Source organism: Ctenopharyngodon idella, chromosome 13, assembly GCF_019924925.1.
Source record: "Ctenopharyngodon idella isolate HZGC_01 chromosome 13, HZGC01, whole genome shotgun sequence".
NCBI lineage: Eukaryota > Metazoa > Chordata > Actinopteri > Cypriniformes > Xenocyprididae > Ctenopharyngodon > Ctenopharyngodon idella.
This window is the reverse complement of record NC_067232.1, coordinates 27,232,775-27,248,128: the sequence shown is the minus strand read 5'-3', so window position 1 is coordinate 27,248,128 and position 15,354 is coordinate 27,232,775. Positions and strand designations below refer to the sequence as shown.

The 15,354-nt window shown below is 40.6% G+C and overlaps 1 protein-coding gene across 5 annotated transcripts in view; it reads left to right on the top strand.

The window, feature by feature from the left end:
• Nucleotides 1-15,354, top strand: part of LOC127524783 (signal-induced proliferation-associated 1-like protein 2) — a 150,249-nt gene that overhangs the window by 74,550 nt on the left and 60,345 nt on the right. For all 5 annotated transcript variants that reach the window (XM_051916667.1, XM_051916669.1, XM_051916668.1 and 2 more), the window contains 4 exons: nt 3,578-3,752; nt 7,425-7,528; nt 9,844-10,001; nt 11,896-12,472. In XM_051916667.1, the coding sequence (XP_051772627.1) occupies nt 3,578-3,752; nt 7,425-7,528; nt 9,844-10,001; nt 11,896-12,472 (1,014 nt within the window). The remainder of the gene's footprint in view (nt 1-3,577; nt 3,753-7,424; nt 7,529-9,843; nt 10,002-11,895; nt 12,473-15,354) is intronic.

Genomic DNA, 15,354 nt, shown 5'->3' with positions numbered 1-15,354 from the left:
CTTAATTTCTTTTCGACTGAAGAAAGAAAGACATGAACATCTTGGATGACATGGGGGTGAGTAAATTATCAGGAAATTTTAATTCTGAAGTGAATTAATCCTTTAATGCATTATACTTTCTAAAGGTGTGTTCAATGAATAGACAAGTATTATAACTGTTGTTACAAAAGACTGTATGCATTATAAGGCTTAATTAATGCAATAAAAATACATCTAAAGTGCATTATATATATGAAGGTTTTAAGTAAAGTGTTACTGTATTATTATGAGGTATCTTACTAGGGTTTGTAACAGAACTTTTGACTTTTTGATGCAGTTGAAATGGAAACTGACAGGAGGAAGCAAGCGCATGACATCACTGTTGGCTCATATGACTTCTCTGTGTTTTTCTCACCATTTGCTTTGTCTAAAATCTGCCTGTTGGCCGTATACCTACCCATTCAGAATGTGTCAGCAGTTTGGATGTCGTCATTTACCTCTTTTATAACTCAAGTATACTGCACTTATCCCAGTGTGTGTGTCCTTTCTAAAGCCAAGTAGGGCATCTCCTCTGGACTGCATTAGCGCTGCTCGAGTAGATGCCGTGGAAGTCACTGGCTGTTCCTAATCCAAAACAGTCGGCTGAAGGTTTCAGAGACCAAGGTCGTCATGACAACAGCATGGTTTCCAAGCTGGGAATACTTGACCCACGTAAGAGAGTCGAGTCTGATTACTGAGCGCTGAAATATCAGCTCCATCATGCAGAGAGGCCATTTTTTCCTGCCTCATCAGCCCTGTTCAGCGCATCTGAACTGGGTTATGGTTGCGTAAGGAGTGTTTCGCTGCGAGGGTCAGAGTTTGTGATGGCATTTCACCACGTCTTAGCGTTGGATTGTGACTGATTGTTGTTGCTGTGTGTTTCAAAGAGATTTCTGTCACAGCTCACTTCTGATCAAATTAAATGAAGGAAAAGATTTAGTGTTTGAATCCAGATTGACTGGATTCAGTAATTGAAGAACACAGGTGGTTTGCTAACACACTGTTTTGATGGTTTTATGTTTTTATTTTGGGCAAAAATAGGTTGTTTTAAATGTTTGCCCAACCTGCTGGGTAGTTTTATTTAACCCAACTATTGTTTAAAAATTGCTATTGTTTAAAAACTCATTCACTGGGTTAACACCCAATCGCTGGGTTAGAACAACCATTTGCTGGGTTAAATCAACCCAATCGCTGGGTTAAATCAACCCAATCGCTGGGTTAAATCAACCCATTCACTGGGTTAAAATAACTAATTCGCTGAGTTAAAACAACTCATTCGCTGGGTAAAAACAACCCAATTGCTGGGTTAAGGGTTAAAAACAACCATTCACTAGGGTTAGAACAACCCATTCGCTGGGTTAAAAGAACCCAATCGCTCTTTGGGTTAAAACAAACTCATTCGTGGTTAAAACTGCCATTCGTTGGTTAAAACAACCCAATCGCTGGGTTAAAAAGAAGTCATTCTCTGGGTTAAAACAACTCATTCGCTGGTTAAAACAACCCAATCACTGGGTTAAGGTTAAAACAACCCATTACAGGGGTTAGAACAACCCATTTGCTGGGTTAAAACAACCCCCTTCGCTGGGTTAAAACAACCCAATCGCTCTCTGGGTTAAAACAACTCATTCGCTGGTTAAAACAACCCATTCGCAGGGTTAAAACAACCCAATCGCTGGGTTAAAACAACCCAATCGCTCTTTGGGTTAAAACAACTCATTCGCTGGGTTAAGGGTTAAAACAACCCAATCGCTGGGTTAAAACAACTCATTCGCTGGTTAAAACAACCCAATCGCTGGGTTAAGGGTTAAAACAACCCAGTCACTGGGTTAAGGGTTAAAACAACCCAATCGCTGGGTTAAAAGAACTCATTTTCTGGGTTAAAACAACTCATTCGCTGGTTAAAACAACCCCCCTTCGCTGGGTTAAAACAACCCTATCGCTCTCTGGGTTAAAACAACTCATTCGCTGGTTAAAACAACCCATTCGCAGGGTTAAAACAACCCAATCGCTCTTTGGGTTAAAACAACTCATTCGCTGGGTTAAGGGTTAAAACAACCCAATCGCTGGGTTAAAACAACTCATTCGCTGGTTAAAACAACCCAATCGCTGGGTTAAAACAACCCAATCGCTCTTTGGGTTAAAACAACTCATTCGCTGGGTTAAGGGTTAAAACAACCCAATCGCTGGGTTAAAACGACTCATTCGCTGGTTAAAACAACCCAATCGCTGGGTTAAGGGTTAAAACAACCCAGTCACTGGGTTAAGGGTTAAAACAACCCAATCGCTGGGTTAAAAGAACTCATTCTCTGGGTTTAAACAACTCATTCGCTGGTTAAAACAACCCAATCGCTGGGTTAAAACAACCCAGTCACTCTTTGGGTTAAAACAACTCATTCTCTGGGTTAAAACAACCCAGTCACTGGGTTAAGGGTTAAAACAACCCATTCGCAGGGTTAAAACAACCCAATCGCTGGGTTTGTCCATTTTCAACCCAACTTGGGTTGTTTTTAACCCAGCATTTTTTAGAGTGTAGTTTGTTGAAGTATTAAACTAAAGTAAAAATTAATTAAAGCTATTTAGAAATCTATAAAATAAAATGGCAAAAGCACATAATAAAAATCCTAAAAATAAAACTAAAAATGTAAACTGCAAATATAAAAATAAAATCTCATTCAAAAAAGTAGTAAAGACTATAATAGTATATAAAAAATATCAAAATAACACTTCTTCAAACTAATTGTGTCAAAGATTTTCTGGCACAAACAGGACCGTGGTTGTTTGAGAAACTCGTCTGTAAGTGATCATTATTATGCAGTTGTTTTTGACACTTCAGGCTGCACGTAAACGACACATTTCACCTGTAATTTCACAGTCAGAACATGATGTGATCCCACAGACATCCCAATCCCTCAATTTCCATAATGATTATTAAATCCTCACGAACAGCACGTCTCTGAAGCGTCTCCTCCCGTAGTCACTGTTGAACCTGTTTGAACTGATGTTCATCCCACAGACTGAGCTCTTCTGAATGGACTTGTGTACGATGGACCCATCAGACTTTGCTTCATCCACACCCGGAAAATAAATGTGCAGCTGCCTGATGGTTCAAAGATGACCAATTCATTGATGACCTCATCTGTGTTTACATGCACTGATGCATACCTGACTAATTGGTTTTGCTTGAGGTGTGAAGTTTTAGTCATAGTTTCTCACAAACTATCCCTTGAAGTATATTCTGTGACTCTTACTGTTTCTTAACAAGGCAATGTATGAAACTTTGCTGGGATCCTCAACTGATTGCAAAAAGCGTTTAGCTCCGACAAGGTACCACTTTATTTTAGTGAAGTAGTTACACATTCCTACATGTACTTACTATAGTAAGAACAGTAAATTGCGCATAATTAGAACCCTATAGTAAGTACATGTAGTTAATTAATATTACTTAGTACTTATTACACTGTAACAACGTCACCTTAAAATAAAGTGCAACCTAAATTGAGTTTTATTGATATTTGATCAGTAATGACATCTAATATTTGTGTGTTTGCTCGTTTTGCAGCTGAGTTTCCAGCACAAAGTGGGCGTCCTGTATTGTAAAGCGGGTCAGAGCACAGAGGAGGAGATGTACAATAATGAGAACGCCGGGCCGGCGCTGGACGAGTTCCTGGATCTGCTCGGTCAGAGAGTCCGACTGAAGGGCTTCACCAAGTACCGAGCACAGCTGGACAACAAGAGTATGTGCTAAAGCTAACACCATGTACAGACAACACAGTGTATATTGTGCTCTTTTATATACTGTATACACTCTTGGGGGGAAAAAAATGGGCCAAGCCCAAAATGGCTAAACACTAAGCAATTTTGCAATTCTCGCTAATTTTCTGACCAAGTGATTTGTGATTAAAATGGTTAAAACCATTGAAAGACCACTAAATATTTTGCCATTTTGTGCTTGGCTTGTGCTTGGCTTGTGCTTGATTGTGTGTGTATATTAGGGATGTAACAGTACATGTATTCGTATGGTTCGGTTCATACAGTCAGACGATGAATACAGTCAGTCACATGCGATCGACACTCCAATCCAGAAGGGGGCGCATGTGGTAATACAACGCTGTTTGCTAACTGTGACAACAGGAAAAGAGCAGAAGAAGAACAGTGCATACGCAAATAACTTGAGCGCTTGCTTGAAAACAAAGTCCTCTAGGTCGAATGCGTCTTTCTGCGCTCATGGACAAAGAAGAATACTTTGAAAGGCTCGCGCTCTCAACTGTGCGCGAAACGGAGCGGAACATTTGAATGTTTAAATATAGTTTAAGTGGAGCAAATTGTAACACTCCTAATGCACAAGTTTTATTTTTCATTATTCTATAATTTTGTACTTTTATAACGCGAGATGCTTTTCAGTTTCATAGCTGATTGTGACCTACTAACTTTTGTTTTTATCAGCCCTGCAAAAAAATATGACCTATGAAAGAGTGTATTCTGTTTACTGCTTTGTTCTTAATATCACACACAGTTTCTGCCAATCTCATGTTAATCTTGAGTACCTATAGAGTAGTAGTGCATCCTTCATATCGTCGAAAAGTCTTTAGTTTTATCATATTTATAAAAGATACATACGCTGTACCGCGTCTTTCCGAAAACAGTCGAGCGCCTGGAGGCGTGCCGTGTGAGCGGAGCTAAAGAGTGACGAGCTGTCACGAGCACGCGCAGCTTTTGTGTAGAGATCGTCTGCAAGCTATCAATGATCAGCTAAACAAATATATTTAAACACACACAATACACCATCACAATATCAATGGATAACTTTTGAATCCCTATAATGAATATAGCGTATGAATGATGAATAATGAATTCACTACGTTCGTGTTGTTTACATTATATGCACTTACGCCTATTGCCAACAAAACAGACATTTGAAGCAGTTTTACTCTCCACCTGCGGTTCCGACCGGGATCATATTGCTGTGACCGCTCCACCTTTCAGTTTCAAACGATCTGTAAATCCAGCGTAGAACTGGGCCTTGTTTATGAAACCATAAGCGCCGATCCTGAGGGCTCGAGCAGCTATTCATCCATTCATTTAACCAATAAAAAAGTGATTGAAACTATCAGTTTCTATGGTTATTTTAATAACAAATATCACAAGCGCATCAATGTAATGCGTGAGCACAAAACTCTCAGCTTAACGCTGGGTTCTTAAGCTTCTCTTTCCCTCACAACCAAAAACACACTTCTTTGGTGACATTGTTGATTTCGTGAAGTCCTGTGACCTGTGCAGCGCTGCTGACGACTTCCGTAAAGCCGAACGCGCGTTGATGGGCGTGCTCCTGCTCTCTCGTTCTGGTCGACGTGTGCACGCGCGCTCTTCCGGGAGAACATACTTGAAAAAAAGACCGTGAGGATTTGGAAGAGTATTTTTGGCACAGAAATACTCCGTCATACGTCCAACTCATGTTTTGAAACTTTGCCCATGTTTAGCAAGAGAATCCAACTCTTTAACAGTGTAAATAAGTCAGAATGCATGAAATAGCATTTCAACAGCTTTTAGGATCCAATTCCCACTATTAACTAGTTGTTTATTATCATGCATATTACTAGAATATTGGCTGTTTATTAGTACTTATAAAGCACATATTAATGCCTTATTCTGCATGACCATATTCTACATCCCTTAAAGGGATAGTTCACCCAAAAATGAAAATTTGATGTTTATCTGCTTACCCCCAGGGCATCCAAGATGTAGGTGACTTTGTTTCTTCAGTAGAACACAAATGATGATTGTGGTCTGTCAGTCGTATAATGCATGTCAATAGGAACACCGTCTATAAGAGTCAAAAAAACATGCACAGACAAATCCAAATTAAACCCTGCGGCTCGTGACGACACATTTATGTCCTAAGACATGAAACGATCGGTTTGTGCGTGAAACCGAACAGTATTTATATAATTTTTTTACCTCTAAAACACCACTGTGTCCAACTGCCTTGCGCATCCGATTGGTGAGGTCTGAACACGCTCTGATGACGGAAGTGATGTCTCGCACTCATTGAAGGATAAGCGCGAGACATCACTTCCGTCATCAGAACGCGTTTTGAGACCTCACCAACTGGATGCGCAAGGCAGTTGGACATAGTGGTGTTTTAGAGGTGAAAAATTATATAAATACTGTTCAGTTTCTCGCACAAACCGATCGTTTCGTGTCTTAGGACATCAATGTGTCGTCACGAGCCGCAGGGTTTAATTTGGATTTGTCTGTGCATGTTTTTTTGACTCTTATAGATGGAGTTCCCATTGACATGCATTATACGACTGACAGACCGCAACGGTTGGAGTTAAAAAATCATCATTTGTGTTCTACTGAAGAAACAAAGTCACCTACATCTTGGATGCCCTGGGGGTAAGCAGATAAACATCACATTTTCATTTTTGGGTGAACTATCCCTTTAATCCTCTCCAATCCCTAAGCTTAACCACTATCTTACTAACTATTAATAAGCAGTAATTAGGGGTTTATTGAGGCAATAGTTAATAGTGAGAACTGGACCCTAAACTAAAGTGTGAAACATTGTTCCTATTTCCCGTACCAAACTGGGACCCCAAAACCGAGGTGACTTCTGTGTGCCGTTTCCCCCCTAGTATATATATATATAAATGGTTACCATTTATATATTCATATTCATATTCATATTCATATACTGTTACCATGTCCATAACAATACCATGGTAATTTCTTGTAACTCCTATTATAGCAAACTTTGTGTAAGATCTCAAAAGTTTTAAACACCCCCTCACATCTGCACGTCTGTTTCTGATTGGAGCTGATGGTGCATGAGCTGGAGGAGCTGATGTCTCTCTTCCGCTCATCAGTGTCTCATGCTGAGACGTACCTGGCGTAACGTTAAATGAACCTTCTGTCTCTAACCCAGAGAGATTTGACCAAAGCTGCACATATTTCTGCTTGTGTTTTCTTACTAAGAGAGAAACACAGCTTAAACCAGCCTAAGGTGGTCTGCTGGTCTTAGCTGGTCACCAAGCTGGTTTCCACTGGTCAGGCAGGTCTGGTTTGATCATTTTAAAGGGTTAGTTCACCCAAAAATTAAAATTCTGTCATTAATTACTCACCCTAATGTTGTTCCAAACCTGTAAAACCTTCGTCCATCTTCCGAACACAAATTAAGATATTTTTGTTGAAATCCGAGAGCTGTCGGACTCCTCCATAGATAGCAGTTTATTTACCACATTCATGAAAATATATTATCACTTTTTTCAGTGATAATGTTGTCAGGGCAAGTAAAAACCGAGTCAGCAGAGAAAAATGTTCAGTCCTGTTTCTCCTCTCTGTGTTCCCTTGTGGCCCAAACACAAGATGTTGTTTGTCCTGTTGTTGACAACTCTCCTCCGTTACAGCGGACTCGACCGGCACTCACTCTCTCTACACGACCTACAAGGACTATGAGCTGATGTTCCACGTCTCCACACTTCTGCCCTACACACCCAACAACAGGCAGCAGGTCAGTGTCCTCATTTTTCTGAAGCCCACTTATATTCTTCATGCTAATGAGCTCTCTTGTGATTGGCTAATGTCTTCACATAGGGGTTCTGATTACCCTGATTTGTTTTATTATGTGATAATTACTGGTACGTTCCATGATATGTCCTCTTTAACAACTAGTTGAATCATTTTACCAATACCTCTGTTAGTATTTTTGGTGTCTTTAAAGAGTTAGGGATGTTGGGATGTGTTGGTGCTTTTCTGTCGGCTGATCCTGGAGGGGATCGGGCTGTGATGTGTGTCAGATTCTTCTACAGGTGGAATAGACGAATCCACTGGTCTGCTGGAGACGCTCTGATTAGGAGATATACGTGGAAATCAGAGCAGTGAGACCAGTCAAAGAGATCAACATCTACTTTAAACCTGAAACTTAGGGATAAAGGAGTTTTGTATTAGGAATCGGAAAAAAATCCATCCATCATCCATCCACCCACCATCCATCCATCCATCCATCCACCAGTCCATCCATCCACCATCCACCACCATCCATCCACCAGTCCATCCACCATCCATCCATCCATCCCTCCATCCACCACCATCCATCCACCCATCCATCCATCTACCCACCCACCCCCATCCACCCTCCATCCATCCATCCACCCATCCATCCATCCATCCACCCATCCATCCATCCATCCATCCATCCACGCACCAGTCCATCCACCCATCCATCCGCCCATCCATCCATCCATCCACCCATCCACCCATCCATCCATCCATCCATCCATCCACCCATTCATCCATCCATCCATCCACCCATCCACCCATCCATCCATCCATCCATCCACCCATTCATCCATCCATCCATCCATCTCAAATCATGCTGGAGAACATGATCATCAGGTTCTGATGATGATATTGTTGTTAAGTTGAAGTAGTACTAATGAATATAGTTCAGAATAATTATTTAGAAATCAAAATATAGATTTATAAATCTGAGTATATAAATGTAACTCTGAATATATATATATTATATATATATATATATATATATATATATATATTATTCTTTTTCCCGCTTTTAAACAATGTTTATTGATTTATTTTTTTCCTCTCAGGTTTGAACACCTAATTATGTCTAACCATTCTGAACTGTACAACATATATGGATTCTTTGCTTTTTATTATTTTATTTTATAGATTTCAAAATTGTATGCATATGCATTTTTAAAGCATTTACTTCTTTTTAGGGAAGAAAAAAAAAATGGAATTCAGTGGAATTTTGCCAATCCTGCAGACTGCAGATAACTGCACTTTTATAAGACGTCTGGATTTGATATGAAATTATAATTGTCAAATTTGGTAAATGCATTAAATGTAATACCATTAAATGTACAGTACTCGATATGTTTTATATATCATAATAGGTTTATAGTCTATCAAATGCATAAACTTTGGTAGAGCCACTCCAGCCGCATCACTGTCACTTGCGTCTCTGACAGTCGATTGGCAGGATTAGAGGATTTTCTGTCTTTTTCTTCTCCAACTTCAATTCTGTTCGATTGCGCAGGATTAGCGAATAAATCCCTGGCCGTAAGCTTCCAGAAGACCCGGGCACAGTTCAGCCTCTCATCTTCTCATCCGCCCCGTCTCACCCATAATCCTGTTTGTAACCCTTGGCCACTCACAGGAAGGCAGGCACACAGTTAATATGACATCCGTATAGAGCGGCTCAGGGTTAATAGAATATATTGAGTTCCTGACTCTGTCGACAAACGCTCTTATCCAACATCTATGAGATATGAAGGCTGACTGTTCTAGAAAAAAATTCCCAGATTCAGGTACTTATGCATGATGAGCTTAAGAGATTTTAAATAGTCTTCCACAGCATCTGCAGGCGTCTTCTGTGCCATTTATGGCACCAAAATTACACCAGATGGCACATTGCTGGTGATTATTTGCATTTTTTTAAAATATTTTAATAGCTCTTTTATATTTTTAGTCTGTTTCTTTTTGCTGTGAAAAGAATTTCCTTCCTAAATTCTTTAAACCTCCTCAGACTGCTTTGATTTAAGAGCCAAACACAATGAATATCCATCCAGCGTTTGGCAAATGTGTTAAAAATTAACCCTAATTACAAAAAAGGATTAAAAATGTGTTTCTTTTAGAACATATTAGCCGAAATGAACTGGATTGATACGTCATCTTTTTTTCAAGGCACTTTGAAGCTGATGGACATGCAAATACAATTTCACATTTCCAAAACCCTCACTTCCTGTTCATGATGGTGTTTGAACTGTCCGTTCACCTCTGTTTGTTCACTTCTCTCACCAGTTGCTCAGAAAGAGGCACATAGGAAATGACATCGTCACCATCGTGTTTCAGGAGCCTGGTGCCTTGCCCTTCACACCCAAAAACATCCGGTCCCATTTCCAGCATGTGTTCGTCATCGTTAAAGTCCACAATCCGTGCACTGAGAATGTCTGCTACAGGCAAGTGAAGCAGCTGTCTGAGAACGATGCCTTTGATTTACATCGTAAATTATGATAGCTATTAAGAGAAATGAAGTGATTGTATGTACCATAGATGTCTGTTACTTTGAAGAGAAGAGTATCAATGAAGCTTAAGAACCTGCTTTAAATGCTGGAGGACCTAAAGGAATCAATCATGTGTCTAAATGCCTGGCTTGCCTGTAATTTTTGATCTTCTGTGTAAAAGCAGTGCCAAAGGCTGTTTGAGTCATTTCATTACTGCAATTAAAGGGTAAATTCTGTCATTATTGACTCGTCCACATGCCGTTCCAAACCGCTTTCTCTCATCCGTGGATCACAAATGAAGAAATTATAAAGAAGGTTTGAGCTCTTTCCCATGTAATGAACCTGCAGAAACCAGTGGCTGTAAAGCCCAAAAAGGGGTAAAAATGTGCAAAGTAATATTAAAACAGTCAATATGATTTGACCATCGTATATATTATAAGTCTTCTGAAGCCATACTGTAGCTTTGCGTGAGGAACAAAGCTAATTTTAAGTTGCTAATCACTGATAATCTTCACTCCCGTCTCGTGCTTTATTGTTAACTAGAGCTAAAACTAAAACTATTAAAAATTTCATGGAAATTGAGATAAAGCTTAGATAAAAATATAAATAAAAAAAATAAAAACTTACAAATTTAGAAATGTCGTGATCAAAGAAAAATGTAAATGTTGATTATTTGCAAAAAACAAACAAACAAACAAACAAAAAAAAACGAATAACTGCTTTTATATTTTTTGAAAAAGTTTTGAAAAAATTTCTTCCTAAATTCTTTAAACCTCTTCATGGATGGATGGATGGGTGGATGGGTGGATGGATGGTTGATAGATGGACGAGTGGGTGGATGGATGGATGGATGGATGAGTGGATGGATGGATGGATGGATGGATGGGTGAGTGGATGGATGTATGGATGGGTTGATGGATGGATGATAGATGGACGAGTGGATAGATGGATGGATGGTGGATGGGTGGATGGATGGATGATAGATGGACGAGTGGGTAGATGGATGGATGGTGGATGGGTGGATGGATGGATGATAGATGGACGAGTGGGTGGATGGATGGATGAGTGGATGGGTGGATGGATAGGTGGATGGATGGATGTATGGATGGGTTGATGGATGTATGGATGTGTGGATGGGTGAATGGATGGATGGATGGGTGGGTGGGTGGATCGGTGGGTGGAAGAATGGATGGATGGATCGATCGATGGGTGGGTGTGTGGATGGATGGATGGGTGGATGGATGGATGGATGGATGGATGGTGGGGGGTGGATCGGTGGGTGAGTGGATGGATGGATGAGTGGGTAGGTGGATGGATGGATGGATGGATGGATTGGTGTGTGGATGGGATGGATGGATGGATGGATGGATTGGTGGGTGGATGGATGGATGGATGGATGGATGGATGTGTGGATGGTGGATGGTGGATGAGGGGATGGATGGATGCATTGGGTGAGTGGATGGATGGATGTGGTGTGGATGAGGATGGTGGATGGAGATGGATGGTTGGTGGGTGAGTGGATGGATGGTTGGATGGGTGGATGGAGGATGGTGAGGATGGATGGATGGATGGATGGTGGGTGAGTGGGGATGGGTGTGGATTGATGGATGGATGGATGGATGGGTGGATGGATGGATGGATTCATGTTCACTGCTGCTTTCATTGTGAAAGATTGCATGAAATTTCTTCAAAATGTCTCCTTTGTGTTTCATGGAAGATAGAAATGACAGATTTTTGCAATTTCTTTGAAATGTTATCAGATCTGTGAAGTGCATCTTGAGCAATATGGTGAAGTGTGAATTGCATTAGCTACACCAGACATTCCAATCTCTCTTTGTGACCTTTGCAGTGTTGCAGTATCCAGATCAAAAGATGTGCCTCCGTTCGGCCCTCCCATTCCTAAAGGCGTGACCTTTCCCAAGTCAGCCGTCTTCAGGGACTTCCTGCTGGCTAAGGTGATCAACGGGGAAAATGCGGCCCACAAATCTGAGAAGTTTCGTGCCATGGCGACCCGTACACGGCAGGAGTATCTCAAGGACCTTGCGGAGAACTTCGTGAGCACGACGACGGTGGACTCTGCGGTGAAATTCAGCTTCATCACGCTGGGGGCCAAGAAGAAGGAGCGTGTGAAACCGCGGAAGGACGCACATCTCCACAGCGTGGGTGCCGTCACCTGGAGCGTGGTGGCCCGAGATTTCGGACAGTCGGCAGACGTGGAGTGCCTGCTGGGGATTTCCAACGAGTTCATCGTGCTGATCGAGGAGGAGTCCAAGAATGTGATTTTTAACTGCTCCTGTCGGGATGTCATTGGTTGGTCTTCAGGCATCATGAGCATTAAGATCTTCTATGAGCGTGGAGAGTGCGTGATGTTTTCCGCACATGACAACTGTGGAGAGGACATCAGAGAGATCGTACAAAGACTTGAGGTAAGAACTTTCTTGTTCTTTAAAGGGGTGGTTAATTATGATTTGACTTTTTTAACTTTAGTTAGTGTGTAATGTTGCTGTTTGAGCATAAACAACATCTGCAAAGTTACGACACTCAAAGTTCAATGCAAAGGGAGACATTTTCTTTTACAGAAATCACTTTTTAAAGACTACAACAAATGGCTGGTAGGGACTACAGTGAGCTTTTTCACGGGTTGGTGACATCACAAACCCCAAAATTTGCATAAACTCCGCCCCCGAGAACACACAACAAACGGGGTGAGGCCGTGTTGGGCTGCTTTAGAGAAGAGGAAGAGTTGTTGTAGTAGAGTGTTGTTGACATGCCGTCATTTTACACCGGACTGCTTCACAAACGAGGGTCAATTCAACGCTGGATTTGCACAAAAGATTAACATGACGGCACATGCTAGTCAATGAGTTGAATCAACTCCACAGCAACTACATAAATTTATCCACTAACCATTCAGAAACGTCTAAAAGTTGTAACTTCTTCCTGAGTCTCTCCATCAGTGTCGACTCCGGTTTGAACAATGTAAGGCTGAACACCGTTACTGACAATCCTCATTTTGGCTGCGTGAGATTCTCCAGCTTTGTTGTTGTTGAGCGACCGAAGCGTGAGCTGTTAAAGCTCCGCCCTCTTCTGGAAAGGGGGCCGGGAGCAGCAGCTCATTTGCATTTAAAGGGACACACACAAAACATAGAAAGGCAGAGAAAGCTGTAATATGGTGCTGTGACTGATGAGCTCAGCTGGGTTACCTGGATGGTTTGCTCACACCCAAATAGGGGCAAATTTGACAAGCTATAATAAATGATCTGTGGGGTATTTTGAGCTGAAACTTCACAGACACATTCTGGAGACACCAGAGACTTATATTACATCTTGTGAAAGGGGCCCCCTTTCCCTATCCCCTACCCCCTTTAACTACCTAATTTTAAATGCATATTTATTAGGTATTTCATTTGAATATATATTTAGACATTATCAAAGACTGCTTTTTGTCACAGTTTAGATTTTATTTATTTATTTACTATTCATATAGTGTGCAATATAGCTGTTTGTGAATGTAAAAGGTCTGCAAAAAAGATAATGAAGTTATTGTCTCCTAAAAGAAAGAACTAATTCTAAACTAAACTGAACTGATTCTGAACTAATTCTAGTCTTATTTCCTGCTCAAACCTATGTAGGTTTGTAACACATTTGCATAATGCCAGCCTATGGTTTTCATTGGCTGCTCGCAAACAGCGTCTGCTTTGCCCCGCCCTCAAACACTGTAGTTGTAGCTGAGGCCTGGCGCCCGTTCTTCATACATGGATTACTCAGTTATATGGATTTTACTGTTGATGATTTGACATGATCCAGGATTGTGTTACCAAAGGATGAGGACTCATGCTGGAATTGATACTGTAAAACAGATGCCATCGTTGCTGTTCGTATCACTGTGTGGAAGAGCTGAAATTCAGATATGATAATGGGCTTTTGGTTTCTGACACGTGCTGTAAGCGGTCGACCAATCACAACAGACTGGGTCATCTGACCAATCAGAGCAAAGTAGGCTCTTGGAGAGGAGGGGTTTAGAGAGACCGAATCCTTTATTGAATCATTTCAGTCACTCTGAGAAAAGAAGTGATGCTGCAGTGTATAATATTGAAGATTGAAGTGTTTTAAAACCTGTTGGGAGACTCGAAACAAAATGAAGAACCTTTAAAATGGCATAATAGAGGCACTTTAATGGATGTTCAAACCACTAAAGTGCGGTATAGACCAATAGAAATCTTTTTGATTCAGCAGTGACCTCTTTGTGGGTGGAGATTCGCAACTTGGCAACATAATTTTAAATATTGCAAATCTCAGTGTAGAATATATTATCACCCAGCTCTAATCTGCTAAATGCGAGCGTAAGACATATTAAGATATTATGAACGTTAACATCATGATTTTAAAGCTGCTTAGAAACAATGTGTAATGTGAAAATTGAAAAATAAAATCTTAAAAACATTGGAACAGTAGTGCATGTTTAATTAAATAATTTAAACTAGCAACCAAACTCCCATGATGCCCAATTCCTGTTCAATTATTTGATGTGTCTTCAGGATACTTTCATTCAGATGTCTATCTACTCATCCAGTCCTTTCGCTTTTACCAAAACATGCCTAATTCTTTTCCTCTCTTGGCTGAAGAAGTAAGTCTGCTTCAGGTTGTGGTCGTGTTATCTTGGGTAACAGTCTAATTATTCCTTAAATGACTATTCTTTTGGGATATTCAGGCTTAGTCTTTAATCAGAAAGTAGTCTGTAATTAAACATTTCCCGTCGTCTTGCTGTACGTATGTTCATGGCTACCTGTGAAGAACTGGGCCTGATGGATCTGAGCCTTCTAAATCATCATAATCTTCTTACAGATTCTCAGAGGGATCGAGTAATATCGATGGCCAGAATGTTTGACCGGTGCGGGTGTAGTGTTACTCTTGGCGGTGGTCCTGATCTATGTTCTTGGCTCTTGTCACTGCCACCGCCAGTTAACTCAACTCAGGTCTATCAGTATTTGCTTTCGGATGCCGTCTAGGCTGTAGTAGCTTCTTGGATATCATTTCCCATAAATAACCTGATCAAAGGCTCCCTCAGTCCCTGTGGTCCTTTTCTAGTCCACATTTCGGTGACATAATGCTGCATAGACTGGTGGGAAGACGCTGCAAGAAGAACGAGATGTGGCGCAGTGGTCAAAGATGTCAGTTTAGCGCATGTTTAAGGTATTTTAAAAACATTTAAAATATTTCAATATTTTGAAATAATTGTTTAATTTTTTTAAATAATTTATTTTAAAAAACTATATATATATATATATTTATATTTATATTTATATTT